Source organism: Rhyacophila brunnea, unplaced genomic scaffold, assembly GCF_057557595.1.
Source record: "Rhyacophila brunnea isolate RB1 unplaced genomic scaffold, BYU_Rbru_1.0 scaffold_17, whole genome shotgun sequence".
NCBI lineage: Eukaryota > Metazoa > Arthropoda > Insecta > Trichoptera > Rhyacophilidae > Rhyacophila > Rhyacophila brunnea.
In genome coordinates, this window is record NW_028232827.1 from 20,944,153 (window position 1) to 20,968,419 (window position 24,267).

Consider the following 24,267-nt stretch of genomic DNA (forward strand, 5'->3'; position numbering starts at 1 on the left):
CACAACAATTTATAATTTAACCCGTAAAACTAGACATTTTAAAACACAGACTTTGGTATAAATAACTGATAAATAAAAATCGCGAGTTAAATTATTTTTTAAATTATCTTATTAATAATTATTTTGAATAAATGTACCCTAGCGATGTAAGCGCTAACTAAATAACTTATGATTTCGGAATAAAAAACCAGACAGTGATCGGCGCCACGCTACTGAGGTCATACAAAACAGATCTGAAAAAGGGTTCAAATTAATTCATAATATAGTTGAATCCAGGCGACGCTATGGGTATATGGTTATAAACCTTACTAAATAAAATAAAACTTCTAAATTCTGACGATAGATGACTCTCAATTGGATGGTTTTTTCAGTGTATTTATTTATTTTTTAAATTAAATTATTTACTTGAAGATCTATTTTTCATAGAAGGTAGGCTTTAAATAATCGCCTACTATGGAGCCTTCGCTACTGCAATGGACATAAGGTCAAATACCATTCGGTACAGATTCTTTTTTAAAGGTATATTTCTGACATTTTTTCCCCAAATGTTGCATTATCGAATAAAAAATAATTCAATTAAAATGTATTACCATAGTAAATAAAAGTGTCTTACCGTGTGTCATTTTCTTTCTGACAAGTTCCTCAGTTTTTTCTTTCAAGCCACGTCCCCAAGTTATTTCCATTTCCACTTCTTTATTTTTTTTCTTAGTCTCGGTACTCTCGATGTCTTGCAGCAGGGCTTTGTACTTGGCAATGGGATCTACTATTTCGTCATCATTCTCATCGCCGCTAACTTTTTCTTTTGTTTCTTCATTTTCTGATTCTGAAATGAGGAGAAAAGAAGTAATAACTACATTGTAAACATATATTTGTATTACATTTATCTCCCGTTTCCTTTCACAGACTGATATATTATATTAATCATACACATTATAGGTATTCCATACCGGCCATACAGACAATTGCATGCATAGATTAAATAGATTCACAAACTTATTTAAAACACCTAATACTGATATTGACGAAAGCTATTAATCATAATGAGAATACAAAACTAAAAGTATTCAATATTATATTTTTAATAGAAAGTATTACCTAACCATAGGATAATGATTCAGTACATTAGAATTAAATTTTAATATAATTAATTTCTCAAAAATTGCCTATATACTTTTATCGGAAACGTCATAGTGAAATACAATATCATACCGCTTTCAGTGGACGAGTAAGCGAGATAATTCTTTAGATCCTCATCTTTGATATCACCTCCGGCAGCTCCTCGAAGGGTTTCCGTTCGATGAGGGTTGGCAGCGTCCCAAGTCAATTGTACTTTGGCCTGTTGAAGAGCTGTCGTTGTGAATAATCTTGGTTTATAATGATCTGCATCTGGCGCTTGAATACATTCTTCGTGAACCTCCTACAAATAATACAATCATAGTTTAATAATCGGTAATCTCTTTTTTTGTACACTTCACTGTCGATAATAAAACCTGTAAGATTTATTACACAACTTATCTTGATTCAGAAGCAAGATCATGTTAAATTTCCTCAATTCTCAGGATTCAAATATAGTAAAATCTCGTTAATACGAACATGGTTAATGCTAAATTCTCGAATACGAATTAACGAAAATCGCTAACTTTATCAAATTATCCACTGACTATGCTACATGAATGTTTTTAAATAGGGTCAAATATATTGTGACACGTCTAGCAAATGTTGATACGGTGCTTCACAGTGGCTGTACCAGACTACTGTAGCTGGAGAATCCAAATACAATACTAATGCCATGTGGTGTGAACCAAAAATACCTGATCGAAAGTCACATCATCCGGTACAAATCTGAGGTCGAGTTTGGCTGAACTACTTTCATACTCCACGCCGTCACATTCGGTGTAAATCTTATCAGCTGTTGTGGCCGAGTCGCATACTACTACCGCGTAATAGTATTTCAATCTATTTAGTTGGTATTGTCTTAATTTCTCCATGTGGTACTTTGAACCTGAAACCAAAATATGGAGTAAAGGAACAATTAAATGTAAATTTTTTAAAGCACTCTTCATTTCTATTCTAGTCTGCTTTCTCCACAGTATAATGCCATTGGGAGATTAAGTATTAAACCTTTGTTAATACAGTAAAACCTCGTTAATACGAATTCTACGGGACCGAAAATCGAAAAAAAATTCGAATTACAAATTATGAAATGTATGGGGGAAAAATATTAAAATTAAATTTTTTTTTTTGATTTTCATCAATATCGTTTACAATCATAGATGTGCCTACCAAATTTCCTGTGCCTTGTATGTTAATGGGTCATAAAATGTCAGGATTATTTTTATTACCTTCTTAAAATAACTAATTTATGATGTTTTACGAAAAGTCTGTCACAATTTTCAATGCCTGACTCATGAAATAGTGTACTTTATTACGATTTATTGAATATTTTTATATGCCAGGACTCTGTAATAATTTCGAATTACGAAATTTGAATTAAAGGTATAGTTTTATATGAAAATAATGTTCAAGGGACTTTTTTTTCGCGAAAATTTCGAATTATGGCGAATTTCGAATTATCCGTGTTCTTATTAACGAGGTTCTACTGTAGTACATTATTTTGGCACGATGTATTAAAAAATCAAGCAATACGTCAAAAAAAGAAATCAATTCTATATGTACAGTGAATTTTCAAAGTACAAAATTTGTAGATTTAATCTGATCCACGATGTTTGTGAGAGAGTTTAGCCGGCTCTCACATCTAAACTCGCCTCGTCTGCCTCACAGCCATAAATCAACCTTCTAGGAACGTCGATCCGGTATCGCATATGAAGCATATAGCGACAGCTGCACGTAACCTCTTGAAACGTATAAATATTTGAATGCGGCAATCGGCGAGCCGGTATACGAATGACCAATTCGTAGATGTTTGTATGCGTTCTGGTGTCTTCGACTTGCTGCCCAAGATGTTTCTTTCAAACTAAAAAGTGGCATTTTACCAATCTGCGGAGCTCTATTTGGCAATGTGTGTTTTGTGAATTACGATGTCACATCAACGTATTTTGACACGTTGCAGACGAGGCGAGTTTAGATGTGAGAGTCGGCTTAAAATAAAATACAACAATGACGACCATTAGGTAAATATGGAATATGAAAGTTTTTAGTTAATTATACTGGATTAGTTGAAACAATGCATTATATTGTGTGATAGGCATGTTGAAAAAAAGATTTTCTAGATATCCTAATTGAGTATAATTTTGAATAGATGCAGATTTGTTAAGAAAAGGCATGAACAATTCCTAGTAATGATAACGAGTTAGTATCATTTAAATGGATCAGCAAATGCAGCACTGCAATGGCGGATGGTAATATTATATCTGCTTGTCAAATCGTTTTCCAATCTATGTTAAAGCCCAGAGCATGGACCTAATAGGTTGAGCAAGTAACTAATATTTACTTGTAAACCATTTCTAGTAAAAAAAATATGTTATGAAAACTCTTCCTCCAATTATACGATAAAAGTGAAACGTTACCTTCCTCATTCTCATCGTCTTCGGAATTATTAGCTTCTTTATTTTCAGTTTTCTTTGTCTCGGTGAGTTCAATCGGCCCTCTTAATTCTTCCTCTTCCATTCTTTTTATGCCAAACTCCGAAGGGTATATCTGCAGACAAAACGATAGTTTTAACTAATAGCCGACTAGAGGTGAGTTGGAAATACTGTCACCAGTTTGTGTACTTAAGTTTCGGATGAAACTACCCATACTAAGTATTTGTGGCCCAATAAACTTGTTTCCAGAAACTTGAAACGTATTAGATGTTCAAATTTGAACGCATTCGATGATATCATCGCCGTGACTCGCCATTCCGTGATGTTGGTTGACTTTCAACGCTATTGATATTAAATGCGCGCGAGCGAGATATCATGATACACGTATGTCTAGCCGTGATATTATACTCAACTGTCATTGTTCTCCCTTTCTCCTCTGTTGTAAAGTTGGTATAGTGAAGGACAGAAATGGTCACATGTTCGTTTTAATAGTAATCTATTGAGTTCGTCTTAGTTTTAGTTTTAAGAGTTTTAATTTCAGTTGAGTATGAGACTTTATCGAGTTGGCGTTAGTCTCAAGTTCCGGAGTTCGACGCATGGTATGAGATCTCGCCGTCCGCTAGCTAGTTCGTAGTCTTGCTACGTATGAAATCATCACCTCGGACGTCGCGACTCGCGTATGTTTAGTAATACTACGGAATTAGTTTTAGTTTCAGTTCAGTATGACATTTACATCGAGTTGATTCAGTCGCAAGTCCAGGAATATGTACTAGTATTCGAGTTCTGATAACGCTAACTGACTACACGTTTATCTGGTTTTGTCACGTCGAGTTTCTCGATTTTTTAGTGTTATAATTGGAACTTATAAATATAAACTGAATTCAAATTGTATGCGTGATTGTATAAATGGATAATAATTATATTTTACTTAATAAACAATTTGTGTAAAAATGGCTATTAAAAGGTTAAGTTTCGTGTGGAATCGTTCCAAAGACATAGTTACAAATTATGCCATCTGTAATGTTTGTAAAATAAAAAATTCATACAAGTCAATGTCAAATTTGAAGAAACTTTTACAGCGCAAGCACCCAACTATTCATATTGAATTTGCCAGGCAAAATATAGCTCCACCTGTAAATGAAAATGCTTTACAGATAAATGAAACCAGTGCTTTTAATGCTTCAGTATTTTCTACTGAAACAGGAGTGACTAGTGCCATAGTTCCAGCTGTACCTGTCTCGAAAATGGGACTTTTCGAAAAGCGGATGTATTTTTAACGATTCTATTATAGCCGATATTTCAAATACTAGTAAGTATTTTGGAACAAGTTTCGATACTAAGTATTTTTTAATACTGGTAGTAAGTATACTTAGTCTTCAAAATCAACCAGTTTTCCCACCTCTATAGCCGACTCAAGCTGGGCGGCCCTGGTATCTTCAAACAACAAACAACTCCCTACCCGTTCATTTCCAGAGTGGTCATTATCAAATTGGGTGTTAAAAGCCTACATTTTTGAGCTGTTTCTTCTCTGGATTGCTGGACATTAAAGGACATTCTTCTAGGATATACATGTTTTGAATAAACTACACTAGCGTCATTGTACAGATTGTTTTGTATTTTCATTTGAGGCTCATATCTGTAGAGGATTTTTACAACGTTTTTCTTAGCTCGTGTTCTTATTCGTCCGGTGGTTCTTTGTCCGGTACAAATCTTGCAATCGATTTTTAACTAACTTCCCGACTAGCTAGACATTTGAAACTTTTAGAATATATCAGAACACGATGCCAATGCATTTTTTTAATACTTTTAGCCATCTTTAAGTAGAATTGAATTAATTTTCAGTTAATTCTGTTTTGTATGAAAAGTTATTTCGACACCATTATCGGTTGCTAAGGGTCTGGGGTCCTAGCAACTAAATTATTATATATATATACGTGCGTTACTATGGAAATCAATATGACATGTCAAGTACAAATTTTTTTGATCGTTTTAGCTAGTCAAGTCAAGCTAATATGGTTCAACGGAATTTAAAAATGTTGTATATAAAAAGTTATTTTTATCTTGTGACTATTTCATTCTAATTTATTAATATTACCATTGTAAAAATAACAAGCGGATATTGATTGATCGATGAGACATTTGAAGACAGTGAAGACTGTGTAGACGTACACCTCGAAAACCTGGACCTAATGTCTGCGAAATGAATGAACCCTGAACATTAAATATTATTGAAGATTTCGCTGGCTAGATAGAGCTATGACTGCTGTATACATGGCCACTATGAAAAAGGACAGGAAGGTTGTTCAAGATTCCTCCATATTGACAGAGATTGACTTGACAGTGAATTGGCAGAAAACGAATTATAAAATTATTTCATTTCAAATATCGAAAGCTTAATAAGGTGGAAGGATTGACAGTGTTTGATATGAAAGCTATTACAGGCGGCCCTTGACTTTCGCACGTAATTGGTTACTGAAAATGTGTTCAAATGTTGAATGTTCGAAAGTAGAGGCATGTAAAAATAACATCAAAAAGTGTACTTTGAAATATTATGTATTTAGTCAATGGGTAAAATAACAAGGCGTATTACCAATCAGGTGTTTTCTTTATAAACTTGTCATGAAATAGTTGAAAACTAACCTTTTACGTATTTGAGAAGGTGATGTGGAGCGGAGGAGAGAGGAACAACTGCATGGAAGCGCACAGTTTTTGCATTATACACGAAAATCTAAATTTTAAGTACGAAGTAGTGAATTGTGCGATAGTAGAACGTTCAAAAGTCGAGGGCCGCCTCTATACATTAAAAAGCATTAATTAATAATACTACCAAACTCACCGTAACACTTTTTAGAAGGCCTCCAGCAGGTACAAAAGAATTGAAGAGAACAAACAAGTCGGACGCTTTGATGTTATCCCAGTCCATATTGCAAACTGCTAATCTAAAAAAACAATTTACAATGGTAACATTGAAGACACATGGCACATAAATATAGTGGAACAATTTAACTCTGAACATGCGCAGATTTATTCTAATTCGCACTAATTTGGCCGAATGTGATTATTGTTACGATGCTATTCCGGACTGCACTTACATCGAGTCTATTGCATCACTTTTTCTTGTCAGTGTCACTTAATTTATCTTTCGTATATCACTTGGTAGTTTTTTTTTTTTTAGTGATTTCAGATAAATATTTATGCCTACCTATCATTATAAAAATTTTATTTAATCTAAGAAAATGTGTGAGAAAAATAAGTTTGACAAATAAATAAATGAAAAAGCAGAGTGTATCAACCGACTCAATATGGAGGTATACAATTTAATCTGTTAAGTATTAACGGAAGACTAGACTGGGAGGAAAAAATAAGTTAGTGGTGTAATGTGTGATTAGTGACCTGTTGGTGGCATCTTCAGTGCATTCGGCATCAGCATCCAACTCTCCCCAGCCATGCTCTGTCTCCTCATCCTCTTCCTCACTCAATTCTTCTTCAGACGAACTATCGCTGAGTAGGACTCCTGAAATATTTTTTATCTATGTAATTAACACACATATTTGTGTTTTAATCTCAGCGATTATTTTGGGTATTTTTTCCCTGTCTGTGGCCTTTCGAAATAGGAATGGAGCACTGAGTTCAAGCCGGTCTTTGAGGTTCTTAAGGGCCCAAGTGTGTATAAGATTTTTTGTGTTTTCCGTCATAGTAGGAACTACGAAAATTGTTAATGATGCATTTTAAAATGAAAATGATATTATTTTACATCTCGCTTATACTTGCTAACATGATATAAAAAATATATTGTCTCCCTCTCTCGTATTGCATTGTCGGGAAAAAAACAAACCACATTGAATGCGTGTAATTTTTTTTTGCTGATAACCATGTTATTAAAAATAATGTAATTGTAAGCTATTTATATGTTAATTCAATATAAAATACTTAGTTATGACCCTATATTCAGAATAAAATGGCGGACTAGTCACAGCTGATAATAAACAGTATAATAAACATTCAGCAACATTTCTGAGGTAAAAAAATTCTTACTAAGTAGTAACTTGATTGTGTGCAAAATGTATGTAAGGAAAATGCACATAAACATTTAAATAAATAATATTAATTTGAGAATGAGTCGTCTGTCATGGCTGACACTGCTTAGTTCTCACGGAACCATCACAATCGCCACAGGTATGTCGTAAAATTTATTAACATCAATGGCCCAAAAGTGCATGCAATTAATTAAATCGTTTTAATATCAATTATAAGTCTTCACAAGACGTAGATACATACAAGGATTTTCCCTTTTATAAATAACTTTAATTTCCAATAAGTGTTACACAAAGTAATTAAGTGTGCAAAGCAAACATAACAAAAACCGGTCTGATAGCGCAGTATGAAGTTCCCAAAATAATTTACCATTATGATTTCAACACCGATCATGGTTAACATCAGGCTGGTGTAATGGATAACAATATTATAATATCAATATACACAGCCAAATCAAACTGATTAAAATATATTTCACCTTCCCCTCTTGCATAATCAAATTCTGAATCCCTCAGTTTTTTCTTTATCTCCTTGGGAAGTTTTCCACGTTTTAATTCGTCTTTTACGATGTCCTCATCATTGACAACTTCCTTATCACTCTCCTGCGAATCTTCTTCAGACTCTGACGGCGGTCGACGAACAAATTGCCCGGACACTCTTGCGCTGTCTGTTTCACCAGCTGACGAATCGTCTTCGCTGTTTTCCTCTTCTTCCGAGGTTAGATCGTAATATTTTTTCAAGTTTTCAGACGAAGACTGATTGACAGGCCGTCCTCTTTTATCGATCGTGTACTTCACTTTGAACTTTTCATTATCGAACATGGACTGGAAACGTTTGTCGATTTTGACTTTCCTCTCTGCTTTGGGAATTTGCCGGTACTTCGGATCATTGACGAGCTTCGTAAAGCGACTGTCTTTAAAAATTTCGTCCATTGTAAAGCGATTTGATGTGAAATAACTTAATAAAGATTGAGTTGTTTACATAACCTTTAAATTATACATCCAGAACAGACTCAACACTGCAACTGGGAGAATATTCTCTTATATAATTTTAATCATAGATTTTATTAATTCATGGGATAAAATAAATCTATCGATATAGAGTTACAACATGCATTAACTTAATTTAAGTAATCCAACTATCTATAGAAGTACAACACATGGTAAATAATATTCAAATATGACTTTGACAGCGATGCATTAGTGTTGCATGTTTACAACAAAGTCAAGTTGAAATTTTCAGGGTTCAAATTTATTGGTTTCAAAAAGTTATGGAAATAGAAAAGCGGCATTGTTTTCCGAATAATTGAAAAACACCTAGGTATTTGAAAGAAAAACATAAATTATTAATCTTGTTGTAAAATATGATAGGTAGGTACCAATACTGTCGAACACAATCTACCTACCAACGCAAACATTAAATACGTACCTACCTACATAATAATCTCTTCAAATTTAATGGCCACAAAACAATATTATTTTGAGTAAATATTTTTCTGGTGTTTCGTTCTCTTATGGGTCTCGTGTTCATTATTACCTATTATTCGAATTGGACTTTGAAGTCCTTGGATATGGTTTGCTCTTCCTTCTTCGCGTGAGGTTATATTCTACTAATTAATTTTCCTTTTTCTTGTCGTTGGTCATTCCTCCCTTTTTATTTACTGGTCATACCCACGCGTCCCTTTTTTTTATGTAGGGAGTTTGGGACTCCTTTGTCTACATTCTGGATATGGCTTTCTTACTGTTTAGATCAGGGGTTACCAACCCCGTGCCCGCGGGCACCATGGCGCCCGCGGAACGATTCGTATGTGCCCGCCACTATTCGACAGAGACAGAATTTTCGACACACGCAGAAAACCCGAAGTGAACGAACGCCACGAACTGAGCCGATGAACGCCGAAGCACGTGACAGTAGTCACGTGCTCGTACCGTCCCGATTGCTTCAGCGATCATAGGCTCAGCTCGGGTTTTCGGCGTGTACAAGGAGTGATGTGCAAATAGCATTCCCCGCCTGGAACCGCGTTGTTGTCATTGTGATTGCGATTGCTGCCCCGTTCGGGTCGCGACAGTTAGCTAGGAGACATCTTCGTCTGACGAAACACGAATTAGGAGTTATTCCTTCTATATAGTTCTAAAATGAGTGGACCGAGTAAAAGACAACGAACCTGTAATTTTAACACTGACTGGGAGGAATCATATTGTTTCTTTAATGTGAAAAATAAATACGTCTGTTTGTTGTGTGTTAGTAGTATTGCAGTGCCGAAAAAACATGATATTTAACGACACTTTCAGACAATTCATGCCACTTTTGATGTGAATTATCCACTTAAACCTGAAGTAAGAAAGAAAAAAATATGTCAACTAAAATCAAGTCTAACTGCACAACAGACTGTTTTCACCAGACATGTGGTAAAATCTAAAAAGGCCACCATTGCTTCTTTCAAAATTTCTCACATGCTCGCAAAAATTAAGAAACTTTTCATTGATGGTGAGTTGTTTAAAAAACTATTTTTGACTGGTGCCGATTGTTTGTTTGATGGATTTTCTAACAAACGTGAGATTGTCTCAGCAATACAAGACTTACAGTTGTCAAATAACACCGTCACAAGAAGAATACATGCAATTTCAACAGACATACAAACTCAGTTAAGGACTGCCTTGGAAATAATATGTGACTGGTTCTCGCTACAATTTGACGAGTCAACAGATATATTAGACACCGCACAGTTAGCTGTTATGGTGAGAATGGTATTTAGTAACTTCACAGTAAAAGAGGATATGTTGCAAATATTACCTATGAAAGGACAGACAAGGGGTGAGGATATTTATAATACATTCAGAACATACGCCAAGTCAATAAATATGCATTTGCACAAGCTGTCTGCGATAACCACCGATGGGGCACCAGCAATGGTAGGTAAAAACATAGGATTTATTGCCCTCTGCAAGAAGGATGAATCATTTTCAAACGTTATGTCCTACCACTGTATTATCCACCAGGAAGCTCTGTGTTGTAAAATATTGCCATTTGAACACGTTATGAAAATAGTTACAAAAATAATCAATTCTATTCGAGCATCTCCTTTGCAACACCGACTTTTCAAGGCCTGATCAACATGATCTTATTCTGCATACTGAAGTACGTTGGCTCAGTAAAGGAAAGGTTCTTACAAGATTTGTGAGTTTAATTGAAGAAATAAAATATTTATAAACGATAAAAAGGAAAATTATGATGAACTAGCTAACTCTCGCTGGCTGATTGATTTGGGATTTCTCACAGACATCATGGAAAAATTGAATTCTTTAAATTTGGAGTTGCAGGGGAAAAACAAAAACATAGCTGAAATGATAAGCTCTGTAAAGTCACTTAAAGCTAAATTGGATTTGTTGATATCACATCTGCAGATCAATTCTCTCGTGCATTTCCCACATATGAATAAAATGCTAGGTAACAATGAATTAAACGGATCATTATTTATTAAGCATCTTCAAGTGTTAAAAAAAACAATTTGAAGAGAGATTTTTGCAGTTTATAGATATCGAGCCAATTGTTTCCTTCTGTATCAATCCTTTTACTTGCCAAATAAATGTAATGGAAATGGCCGCATGTATTGCAGATTTTGTTCAAGGTAAGACAGAAGAACTAGAGTTAGAAATTTTGGAGCTTAAGAATGATATTTTGCTTAAATCCTTAATATCAGAGGACTTTTTGGATACAGTGGACAGAGAAAAGTTCCCATTTTTGAAAAAAGCGGCATATAAAATTGAATCATTTTTCGGTTCGACATATTTATGCGAATCATTGTTTTCAAACATGAACTTAATAAAATCAAGATATAGATGTCAACTCATCGATGAGCATCATTATGATTGTTTGCTAAAAGGATTATCGTCATACTCTCCTAATTATGAGGCACTGGCCAATGATATGCAATGCCAAAGATCACATTGACATATTGATATTCTATTTTTTATAAAATGTTTTCTTTGTGTTTGTGTGTTTTGTTTACTTTTTTTACGTTTTGTAAATACATTTCTCTGTGTGTATGCAATTTGAATAATAGTTTTATTATTTTGAAACATTTTTGTTTATTATTTATTAATAAATTATGAATATAAGAAAATAAATTATGGGAAAATGAGAAGTTATGGAAGGAGTTTGTCGATTAAAAATAGGTGGTGCCCGTCACCCTACAGATATTTTAGAATGTGCTCTAGAGTACAAAAAGGTTGGGAACCCCTGGTTTAGATGTTGCGTCTGACATTACATTTCTAACTATCAAACAAATTATCTTGGATGACCGTTAAGTGATAGTTAAGTGAACGTTAAGTGATCAGTGATTATGGCGCAACATCTGAATGACCGTGAGAAGGATATTATTCTAAAAGCAATGGACACCAGACGGCGAAGCAGAACTGCTAAAGGAAGAAAAGTTCAACGTACGAGCGTCGATTAAGACGCTAATGTTTAAGGTATCCTCGTTATGTACCTTATTTCAGCAAGGGTACCAGCAAGGAGTGGCACAACGCCCAAAAAACAATTCTTGGCGGCCCCTACGTTCGTAGAGTCAGGTCTAAATGATGAGCTGCGTCGGTACGACCACTCGTCATCAGCTAACCATCTGACGGAGAGGACCATCGCGGCCCTCCAGAATGCGATGTTTTCCCATCGGGACAGCTTCTGGAAGGATATGCAAGGGTTAGTGGATTGGGCAACCAATCCTCAAAACATCATAACAGCGATGGGCCTGTACCAAAAAATCGAAGAGGGTTTTGGGGACAACGCATAATCAAATTTGCGAGGACATGACTCAGATGCTTACCGGGAAGCGCGCCGAGATTATGCAAGCTCGGCGCCAGGTGATTTCGTCCTCGGTGAAGGATACCTTCAATCGGGAGGCACTATCAAGGATTCCTCCGAGCTCAGAGTCACGGAAGGCCTTTGAACTCACATTATAGCCAGGGTACTCCCAAGGGGAGACGTCCTGTGGGAAGGGAGTTCTCCAGGGGAGGTACGGGCTCCACCAGGGGTCCGTACTCAAAGCGGAGGTGACCGCATCTGGACGACCAACAACATTGGGGGGCGCCTAAGAAACTTTCGGAGAGTTTGGATAGCGTAGGGTACCCCCCCCAACATTGGTAAAAAAAAGACGTAACCGCAAACCTTTTGTGCTGACACCACCATTGGTAAGTCCTTCTTTACTTTTACGGAAAGAATTTCAAACGCAACAATCAGCAGAGGTCATTCATGAGATCGAGGAGTTAAAGAACTCAAGGGTTCTAGGAGAAGCCGATCCAACCCCCAGTTTTCTCTCAACCGTGTTTCTGATTAAGAAACAAGACGGGACCTATGCCCTGTTTTCAACCGAAAGCGTTGAATGCGTTCCTACAGCCAAAGCCATTCAAACTAATTCACCATTACGAGGTTCCAGCCGTCTTACAAAAAGAAGACTGGCTAGTAATAATAGATCTAAGCCAGGCGTACCTTCAGGTACCCATGGCTTCTCAACGTCGTCGATTCGTTTGACTAGCCTACCGAAGGGAGCTCCTACAATTCACGTGTCTCCCGTTCGTGCTGTCAGCCGCTCCGATTATGTTTGCATCCCTGAGCAATTGGGTCGCCGAACGCTTACGAAAGAATGGCTGAGAATATTCACTTACCTAGACGACTTCTTAGTAGCCAACCAATCCGAGAAACAGTCTCGGTTCAGGTGGAATATAGGATTACCTTCCTACAGTCTTTAGGGTGGTTAATAAATATAAAAGATCCTGGTCTGATCCCAAGCCAACAATGAGGGTTCCTGGACATCACCATGACACACACAACAAGCGGAGGTATCTGTCGCTGGAGAAGTGTGCAATTGGTCCCTCAGACAGGCACATATCCAATCCCTTCTGGGGCGACTCAACTTCACATCCTACCTCCACGAGGAAAGTTGCATTGCCGACCGCTACAACGCTCCAGTCATCAATATGGCCGAGGTCCCTTCCTCGCCAATTGATGACAATCCCACCACAGGCCCAACAGGACATCATGTGGTGGCTCTAGGCGATAGGATCCTCAGAGTTGACACAACGCATGTACAAAAAGGCAGTTGGTCCCTCAGACAGGCACATATCCAATCCCTTCTGGGGCGACTCAACTTCACATTCTACATCCACGAGGAAGGTTGCATTGCCGACGGCTACAAAGCTCCAGTCATCAATATTGTCGAGGTCTCATTCTCGCCAATAGACGACAATCACACCACAGGCCTAACAGGACATCATGTGGTGGCTCCAGGTGATAGGATCCTCAGAGTTGACACACAGAACGACATTCAATCACTTCCTGACGACAGATGCAGCCGACACAGGCTGAGGAGCCAACTGAATGAACACCCTCTATCAGTACGTGGAAACAAGACCAGTTAGCATGGCATTCCAACAGGAAGGAAATGTTTGCACTTCAATCTCGGGTACAAGCAATCATAGGATCAGATCTGATTCTGCAGACAGACAACAAAACAGTGGTGGCATACATCAACAACGAGGGCGGCACAAAATCTATCACCCTCCTAAACCTATGCCGACAGATACTAGTATTTACCAGTCGAGCCAACATCACGTTTACTGCACAATACCTCCGCAAAAATTACAACTGCGTGGCAGATCATCTCTCCTGCAGACAACTCATTCCCGAATGGCACCTCATCAACATCGCAACCACCCTCCTGTTTCAAAGATGGGGAGTTCCCGAGGTGGATTTATTCGCTAGCGAAACAGCACATGTCGTTGCAACATACATCTCACAAGACGTTACAGACAGTGGCGCGCTGTTTCACGACGCCTTCAGCCGAGTATAGGACTTCTGACTGGCGTGGATATTTCCCCCACCAAACTTACTTCCACGAGTCCTAGCGCACCTGAACTCAGCAAAAGGGAAGTACTTACTAGTGGCACCGAACTGGAAACAATGATTTTGGGAAGTGGACTTACGAAAAAGAGCGATAGTACCTCCTTATACAATACCTCACCTACATACGACACTAGTAGGTACGGAGACCAACCGTCCACTTCCAAGGACCCAGGACCTGTCTCTTTAACTATGGATAATTTCGGGTGGGGTGAAATAACATCAAATTGAATGGTGGAAGAAAGGGCACTCCTTACTTCCAGATGGCAGCCTGCGACTCTAAAAACTTACAAACCAGCTTGGAGAAAATGGAAGACAATGACATGGTGTAACATGAACCTAATGGATCATAATAGCCCTCAACCAATGGAATTAGCCAGAGGGTTTGTCATACAACACCATCCTGGTGCATTAAGTTAGTCATAACCACATTTTGCAAACTGATTATCATTATAGATATCAGCATCAACGTGGTAGTACAACACAATATGTTAAAGGCACTTTCGGTACATAAAACCAAACCCGTCAAACCACCGGTTTGGGATCCAGGACGAGTGGTAGATCATCTTAGGAAAACAACACTGGTGGAGTACAACCTATTCGAAACGTCTCGCAGGTCAGCTACTCGACTGCTACTCGCATCGGGACGAATGGTTCATGACCTCACACTACTCGGTAATAGTAGACAATGGATTAGTGGATAAAGGTGACCACATAATTGTATGGCCAATGTTTGGCGCAAAGACAGATACCGCTAAGCATCGTCAATCGGAATGGAAGCTAAGCGCTTTCACGTGTCAAAACATCGACCCAGTATTACGTGTACAGTATTTATTATCTAGTTACGGAAACTCGTCTGCGTGTCAAACACAAGGAGAGAGGAAGGTGGGGATATTTCGGAAATATTTATATCTTCAAGATGACCACCAAAACCAGCCACCAGGATAGTTATAGAGAATTGGATAAGGTTAGTACTGTTGGAAGGAGGGGTACAAGAACCACCAGGCAGTGTCCGCTCAGTGGTGGCTTCATTAAACTGTAAATATACCCAATAGATGATATCTTAAAGAGAGGTAACTGGCGTAGTGAGTCGACATTTCACAACTACCAGAGAACGATAGACACACTACCATCAGAAGGGGAAAATAACCCATTAACTTCTCTATTCAACCCTATACATTGAACGTCACGATGGTCTATACCTCGTCAATGAATCATTGTCACATACAGGAATTTGGCATACCCAACACCAGGTGATAACAAACAGATATCTAAAGGACTTCAAAGTCAAATTCGAATAATGAAAGGAGTTTTACCTACCAACAAAACTCTTATTATTCATGTTGACTTTGAAGTCCAGGTAACTTCTACCTGGTTTCTTGAGCCATATCATAATGAAGACAGAGGAGTCCCAAAAAAGGTACGCGCGGATATGATCAGTAAATAAAAAGGGAGGAATGACCAACGACAAGAAAAAGGAAAATAGTAGAATATAGCCGCCATTCCGACATTTATACATACATATTGTATGACAGCTATGACAACGTATTTACACTCTGTGACACCCTATGACACAGGACGCCAACATAAGAAACGGGTTTTTCGACATATATAAGACCGATCGTCATAGAGTGTATTTGAAGCATTAGGCAAAGAACGAAGAACAAACCCTATCTCAAGGACTTCAAAGTCAAGAATAATAAGAGTTTTATTGATAGGTAAAACTCCTTTAATTATGGGTAAATAAGCAAAATCCATTTCTAGTGAAAAAATATTAAAATATCTTTTTGTAAGATGGCCCAGATCCACATCGGGTTGTAAAAATATCGAAGAAAACCAAAGATCTCTAAAGAAAACATTCTTCATTATATATTCACTATAATATTCTGTCATATGAGGATTTTTAGTTGTAGGTACTAGGCAATACTGTCGGAATTGCTTATGGTTTTGACCATAGATAATAATACATAAAATTCACGACATAACGAAAAAATGGCGTCGCTAGTAGGACGTGCCGTCAATCGCTATATTTCATCTACTGTTCCGTTAACAGCAGCTACTGGTCATGCAGCAACAGCCGGTGGTCATGGAGGTACAGTAAACATTTCCTCACGAAATTGGCTTATAATTGAAAGCATAAGACATTTTGAAATTATGTTACATAATGTTCCTGGACTATTATTTTTCTTACCGTTGTTTTTCGATCTAATTTCAGGTGGATATCTTTTGTGGAAAAAGCTAACTTTCTTCCTAGCATTCCCAGCTATCGGCGTTACAATGCTGCATTGCTATCTGAAGCACCAAGAACACGAAGAAAGACCCGAATTTCGTGCGTACGAGCATATGCGAATCCGTCGCAAGGTAAAATCTCATTTACTATTATAATATGCGGTAGGAGACCCCCGATGTAGCTTTATCTGTTGGTAACAGTTATTACTAGTACATCCAGAAGAAGTCAATTGCATGTCAACAAATTTTTGGAAATATTACATCAATACTAACTGAACTATGTATTTTTTTTACCAAATGGTTTTCGAAGACATGTCGACTACAAAGACTTGCTAACAATCATACAAATGGAGATTTTAATATTTTTCCATATTATCGTATCGTTATAGTATCGAAATATAGTTATACTATCGAAACGGCGGACGATGTCGAACCTATTGTTTTATTCTTATCTTTTCCGACGACCTAGCGGCAAAAGTACGAAAATTCTTGAACCAATGTTTGTTGAAGGTGAAATATTGAAAATAAATGCCCGATATATCACTGAAAAAAACCTTCATTTACCAATATTTAGAACATAGTGCCAGCGCTCCATTGGCGAGCTAAAAGTCCGAGGACAATAAATCGTCCGACTTGTCTATGCCCTCCTCTTAACCTTTTTATCGCGACATAATTTCGCTCATGTACTTGTTCGGGCGCGCTGCGATTTTTACGATTCATAAATCATACCGAAACGTCATTAAAAATGTACCTAAAAATCCACTGAGTGGCTCTAGCTATAATAAAACATTCCTTTTAATTTTACAGCATGTGAAAATAAACAAAAAGATCGTAAATTAAGCAACAGAGCTTTAAGAAATTCTGTCATACATAATAAAGCACGCTTGGAGTACATACCGCAGAGTGAAGTGGCCTCTATGATACCGGATAAGTGGTAGACACTTGCGCCGATGATTAATGTTCACACGTTTTTTAACACCAACACAGAACGCACACAATCGTTATTGTTATATTATTTCCTTACAACTTGGTCTCATATTTCAGTCACACCTAATTAATGTTTATGGCTTAACTATATTTCAAAAATTGATTTTGTCATGGTAGTCATAAAAACAGGGCACAGAGCATAAAGCGACATCACATGCTTCACACATAATGTTCGTCATTTTTCTTTTTTTATCTTTAGTAGTTGAAGCAATACACACACGACATCTTCGATATGGTTTTGTTTTATTTACTGTTGGAGGAATTTTACGGGGTAAATGTCTTAGGAGTTCTGTTTTTAAAATTCTTTTTGGGTTATTAACTACACGAGTAGTTTGTGATGTCGATGGTCTTGAGGCACTGCCATATGTTTCGATTAATTGCCGGATTACGTTTAATTGAAATTCAGCTAAACTAATTTTTTTACCGGTGATAACTTTGTAAAGTATGCTACTATTTAATAAAAATAAATCTATGATGTGGAATCCAACCTTTTTATACCACTTAAGACTCTTTCGCATACACGAGAGGCTGCTCAACATCATGTCAGCTTTGTCTACCGTGCCCATATTTTTATTATAATCCACAACGCATTGTGGTTTTATAATGGGTTGTCCTGTGGCCCTATTAATTTTATCTGTCGGTACCATGGAGTCATCGTGCATGGTACTGATCATATGCACTTCCCGCCTATCATGCCATTTTAACACGAGCAATGGGCCACGGTTAAGAGATTTTACTTGTCCTTTCTTCAGTTTATCAAATTTTGGCATTGACTTTCGTGTTTTACGTACCGTGCCGCAAGCATTTGTCTTTTTTTTATGTAGAAACTGAAATAATTCTGGGCTGCTGTACCAATTATCACAAAATAGTTTATGCCCTTTACCAAAATAATCCTTCATCAAAGTGGTGACAACAGCCCCAGATATTCCCAAAAGTTCACTATCACTTATTTCGGTTTCTACACCACAATAAATAATAAAGTCTAAAATATAACCGGTTTCCACATCACAAATCACAAATAATTTGATTCCAAACCTATGTCTTTTTGACGGTATAAATTGTTTGAATATTAATCTCCCTTTAAAAACAATGATACTTTCGTCGATGCAGAGATTTTCGTTTGGTAGCATTGTTTCTTTGAATATTTTTCTGCAGTGGTCAAGAAGTGAGCGCACTTTATAAAGACGATCTCCAGTAGGGATTTGGGTATCAGAGTAATGTAGCATTTGTAGAATCAACTCATACCGATCTCTTATCATAGTTTGGCCAAATATTTTAGAATTTAATAATGGATCAGCACTCCAATGTTCTTCAATTGTGAGATGGCGATTTCTTGTCATCAACATTGATACAGCATAAAAAACATACATCTCTTCTGGGCATGTATCATACCAGGCATGGATCCTTGCATTCGGAGTGTGGGCTTGTGTGTTGAGCATATGGTTGTGGTAATTATTTGTATGGTTAACTATGGTATTCATTATTGTTTTGTTAAGAAAATGACGAAAAAATTCCATTTCTGTGGAATTTTCATTGAGCTGTACACTAGGGTTAACGCCTGAGTTGAAACTATCAAAATCGTATGTGATCGGCACGAAGGGACCCGCAGTCCACGATTGGAATAAACTGTCTGGTGCTGAACTGGTAGACGGTTCAGCCACTCCTTCATCACTGCCTATATTGGAAGGCTCGTCAACATCGTCGGGATGTTCTACTAGCGCAGCTTCTTCATTATCACTTTCCATCTCATAGTCCGAATCCAAACATTCAACATCAGGGATAGACATTTTTATTTAAACACTAAATATGCTATTATAACTTAACAGTTTTGAGGAAATTTAAAGTTTTAATTCACTACACAATAATATTAAATTTTAATCTTAGTTCTTTATTCGACTAAAATGAGAAGAATTTTAATCATCACTTTCCTTGAAATAAAAATGAGTGGCCGTGAATTTTGAAAATCTATTCTACATTTTTTAATTTAAATTTAAATATTTTACAGATTATTATTTACTTATTCTCAATTTTTCGTATGTATTTCCATACAGTACAAAAGATTTATTATAGGAATTTTAAATTATTTATGTGTTAATAATTTCGTTTTCACTTTACAACCACTGATTTAATTCATAAAATCACTTTTCATTTAAAGAATTAACGCACATAATTAATTATTAACAGAATGGCGCATCAATAATAATTTTATAGAAAACCGTAAAAAACTTTGAAATGTATCAATCACAACACGAAAGCAATCGACTGTTGAAAATTATCACCGCACTAGCCGATTTCATGTATGAGATCATTAACATCAATTCGCGCCGGCGCAAATTGCGCAAAGCAACTAGCGGTAAATTTTGAAACCAATCATTGGAAATCTGTTTTACTCCAATATCGACAGGGTATGTGTCTTTGCTTAATTTCGAATTATCTAAAAAGTCTTATTGAAAAAAAGTCACAGATGTCAGTAAAGGAATAACCCAGCTAGTTTTTCAAACAAATTTCGACTGTATTACTCGCCGAATTACGAAAATACGGAGGTAGAAACTTATGGGCACTTCTGGATGCCCTTAGCGGTGAACGGTTTAACTATCATGGGCATTTCTAGATGCCGTTAGCGGGAGGAGGGTTAATCAAGGAATGAATAAAAAAGTGGATCTGTCAAAAGTCAAAAGTTGCGATTATCGTAATGTCTTCCGATAATCCTACAATTTTGTGTTATTTATATGTAGACTTGCATAAAATAATAGAGCAATGAAAACAACACAAGTTTTACATTTTCTTTTATGAATTTCATAAATACAAATAAAAAAATAATTGATAAATCTCTCATTTTCTAATGTGTAAATTAACAAATCAATCAATAAAAATATTTAAAACAATTACAGATTTTTTTCGGTCTGAATGATTACGTATTTATGTCAAATCGAATTTGTATAGTGATCGACGGACGAAGTCTGGAAACTCGGAGAGTAAAATATCAAACATGTTTGAAATCCAACGAGCCTGGTCTGCGGATTAAGAAGTCCGCAGATCTGGGGTGCTCCACGCGAAAAAAAGTCTGAAGACTGTAAATCGTCTGACTTGCGTGTCAATGGAGGCCGTTCCGGTTAATAAAATCTCCAAAATTTCACACATGACAGTCTGAACTAGATAGTTCATAATATAACAAAAAATCTAACACACTTTGTAAAATACACATAAAATTAGAGAACTAGGTGTGTTAATATTTTCATAAAATTATTTAGCGCTACGGTTTATAAAAATTTCCATTTCGAGCGCTGCACATACTTAACCCTTTTACTCACGCCTAATTCAGCCTAGTATATGCAAAAACTGCCATGCATTTTTTTAATAAATAGATAGGTACCAATTCTATATAAGTACCTACCTATGTTTTAAAATTTTAAAAATATTTTTTATGTGTTCTCAATGGTGTGTAAAGTAATCAGAGATGATAATATCGAGATTTTACATCAATAAAACAAAAGGAAAAAATAATGTACCTATAATTAGTTATTTAGAAAAAGAGAGATAAAATTATGTTTGTAAATATTTTTTTTTGACCATGTCCGATCCTAATATATGGGGCCTCCACGGAGTGGAGGTTTGTATTAACAGATTTTTGTTTTTACGAGAAATGGATGTTGGCCACTTGCCCAACCTATTAGGTCCATACTCAGTCTCAAAGACAAATTGAAAAACGATATGTTTTAGCCAGACCCAGGGGACGTTATAGGCTGACGCTTGAGCTACTCGGCCATCGTGGGCTAAAATTACAGTTTCTTTCTTTTATTTTACGTTAATCATTTACTTTATTGAGATAATCGGACCCAGATAAAACAAGATTAAGATTAATAAATTATTGTCACTTAAAAATTGTACTACATTATCATAATCATGGCACATATTATTTATTTTTATTATTTTCTTCAAATAATGTTTAGAAAAATGGGATATGTACAACGATATTCACTGGGAGTGTTACTATACTCGAAATGACAAAACAATGCATGTTAATCAGTAACGACTAGGGTCGCCATAGTGCCCAGTCAAAAGAAAAAATATATTCATAGGTATCTGGTGTAGGCATTATATCAATGCTTTTTTGACAGCTTGGTAACAGCCAGTCATTTGCTATTTGATTATGTACTATTATAGTGTATGTTTATTTTCAGCGTTTCCCGTGGGGTGATGGCCAGAAGTCCTTCTTCCACAACCCCCATGCTAACGCCCTTCCTGAAGGTTATGAAGATGGACATTAAAGTAGTCAATCATATTTTTTTGTAGAGCTATATTTTGATGACCACAACTTAACAGCTGTTGTTGCTTATTGTTCATTTTTATTAAAAGTGGCTTTTAGCGAAGGTGTGAATAAACTTGTAATTTAATTATTTAAATAATAATCTGTTATACCAACTATAAAAAACTTTTATTGTTATCAATAAATCTTAACAATTATTCACAATCTGTACATTGGTTTTAAAACAGGATAATGTTATCTTAGCTTTCTGAAAAGCTCATTTGATATACATACATTCTTATTGAAATATTATGGCAATTAATTTTTGGATATCACAAGCTCATATTTTATAATGATATAAGTATTATGGTTTTAATAAATATTTGAAGTGCTATACTAAATTAATGGAGAAATACTTAGGTTTTTCTTAATATGCATCGATGATTGCCACACTGTGATTATTATTACTGTAACAAAAACAATTCATGATCGTGCCATAAAACTATTCCTTGGCTTTATGGCAATAATCTAGTCATACTTTATTAGATGTCCTGTATCTTTTCTAATGATGCTAATGACTCATAAATAATTTGACAACTAGCGATATTGACATGGAATGATTCAAATTGACATGTTATAAGTTGGTTTGAGCTGGCTGAATGTATTATTTTTCATACATATATCTGTCGTAATGGATTATTTAATAGTATAAATTTATTAACATCAACAATGATAGAGATTTATATACTTCAATGCGATAAGCAGATGTTTGGTTTTTGGTTCGCAATAAAATTTAAAAAATTTATGCTCCATAGATAAAACATTATTTTCAATAATTAGTCCATGCCATAGACATCGCCTCCTTTTCTGAAATCAGCATTAGCGAAAATGGCCGTTCCATTCTTATAAAGAGCGCAGATGATGGAGCCCCTGTCCCGGTATCTATTTGTTTTATGTCCCAAATCATTTAGGCCATCTATTACTTCCTGAAAGAAAAATGATACTATTAATATTATGCAGCTACTCTACATTTAATTACAACATGATAATAAAATCAATTAGTGCCTAATTCACCTCCTTCATTCCATTGTACCCATTGCGAGTGGAATGTTGCCGCATGCGGATTATCGAATTGTTATTCAATTGGCAATTCGATCATCCTGGTGCGATATATTGCAAATCACCGAAAATCATCACTGTATCTTTGATATAAAACAATCTTTGGAAAAACGTTTATTATAATGTAGATATTGAAATATTAGTGTCTGCAGAATGGACTTCACATGAGAACACATAAACATAACATAATCTATTAACAGGTAGTATCTTATGAAGACTATTATTTGTAACAATCACAAGTGAGTTATGAAAGACTTCTTCTTTTTTTAACAATATAACGGGCATGAGGTCCAATGACGTTAGTGTAGTGAAACAGTTATTAAAATAAGTGAAACAATCACAAACACCCAGACTTGAAAATCACATAAATGTTTTTTTTTTTTTTTGGAATTATTAATAACCATGTCCTTGCTTTTTCGTACAAGGTGGTTGTTAGTAATTTTGAACAATCACAAACACCCAGGCTTTGAGAAAAACACATAAATATTGTTTGTCCCGACCGGGAATCGAACCCAGGAATTCTCGGGTGGAAGGCAAGCGCCTTACGCACTGCACCCTCGCTGGGAAACGAACCCGGACCCCCGAATGAAAGATCAACGCTTTATGCACTGGACTACACATTATGGGTAAAAAATTATTGTTTGTTTTTAATTCGTTTATAACTAGTTGCTGTTTTAATAAATAATAGGTTCAAACCTTCAAATTTCCATACTCATACGCTATTTCCATAGGGTAAATTTGATGATGAATTCTAGGGGCGTCTACTGCTTGCTTGATAGTTTGTTCGAACCACAGTTGTCTCATTACAACCTGTAAAGATGAATACATTAATGTCCAAAATAAATCACATGGCTATTGGTAATTTATCTAACAAAATATTATAGTTGAAATTATTTATCTGAAAATATTTATAGCTTATTCATTAAAATCAGGAAAGGATAAAGACTAACTCTAACAATTTTATAATCTCAACCTAATATGTAATTGTTTTCGGCTCACTGGATGATTTTAGACATGGTCAAATGTACAATATTGAGTTGCAGTGGCCTGCGAGAATCTTCAAAGTATGTATGGCTGAGTATCATCAGCATCAGGTCACCTAGTATATTAAGTCTATGAGGTCACCTTACAACTGAGAGGTGACCAAGCCCCGCCCGGGCTACATGCAACGTTTTCAATTATTTTAATGGCTCTTTGAATAAAAGCTATGATACA

The 24,267-nt window shown here is 36.1% G+C and overlaps 3 protein-coding genes across 6 annotated transcripts in view; 1 reads left to right on the plus strand and 2 right to left on the minus strand.

Annotated features, from left to right (window-relative positions):
* Positions 1-8,758, minus strand: part of LOC147073817 (ESF1 homolog) — an 11,228-nt gene extending 2,470 nt beyond the window's left edge. The window contains exons 1-7 of the mRNA XM_085944456.1: positions 8,056-8,758; positions 6,936-7,056; positions 6,379-6,481; positions 3,528-3,657; positions 1,812-2,002; positions 1,210-1,417; positions 614-823 (exon numbers count right to left, since the gene is read on the minus strand). Coding sequence (XP_085800582.1) covers positions 614-823; positions 1,210-1,417; positions 1,812-2,002; positions 3,528-3,657; positions 6,379-6,481; positions 6,936-7,056; positions 8,056-8,509 — 1,417 coding nt within the window. The 5' untranslated portion in view covers positions 8,510-8,758. The remainder of the gene's footprint in view (positions 1-613; positions 824-1,209; positions 1,418-1,811; positions 2,003-3,527; positions 3,658-6,378; positions 6,482-6,935; positions 7,057-8,055) is intronic.
* A 7,694-nt stretch (positions 8,759-16,452) lies between these two features.
* Positions 16,453-22,186, plus strand: levy (cytochrome c oxidase subunit 6A levy). Its single transcript, XM_085944464.1, has 3 exons — positions 16,453-16,563; positions 16,687-16,832; positions 21,869-22,186. Exons 1-3 carry the CDS (start codon positions 16,464-16,466, stop codon positions 21,953-21,955), a joined length of 333 nt encoding a protein of 110 aa, XP_085800590.1. The 5' UTR covers positions 16,453-16,463; the 3' UTR covers positions 21,956-22,186.
* Positions 22,105-24,267, minus strand: part of LOC147073819 (scoloptoxin SSD14-like) — a 76,785-nt gene continuing 74,622 nt past the window's right edge. For all 4 annotated transcript variants that reach the window (XM_085944461.1, XM_085944459.1, XM_085944463.1 and 1 more), the window contains 2 exons: positions 23,749-23,862; positions 22,105-22,919 (listed from right to left, as the gene is read on the minus strand). In XM_085944461.1, coding sequence (XP_085800587.1) covers positions 22,770-22,919; positions 23,749-23,862 — 264 coding nt within the window. In that variant the 3' untranslated portion in view covers positions 22,105-22,769. The remainder of the gene's footprint in view (positions 22,920-23,748; positions 23,863-24,267) is intronic.

Excerpts from the sequence above, each read along its gene's own strand:
- levy (XM_085944464.1), top strand. The coding sequence starts at position 16,464 with ATGGCGTCGCTAGTAGGACGTGCCGTCAATCGCTATATTTCATCTACT. Across the intron at positions 16,564-16,686 it reads AACAGCCGGTGGTCATGGAG|GTGGATATCTTTTGTGGAAA; the intron begins GTACAGTAAACA and ends ATCTAATTTCAG. Across the intron at positions 16,833-21,868 it reads ATATGCGAATCCGTCGCAAG|CGTTTCCCGTGGGGTGATGG; the intron begins GTAAAATCTCAT and ends GTTTATTTTCAG.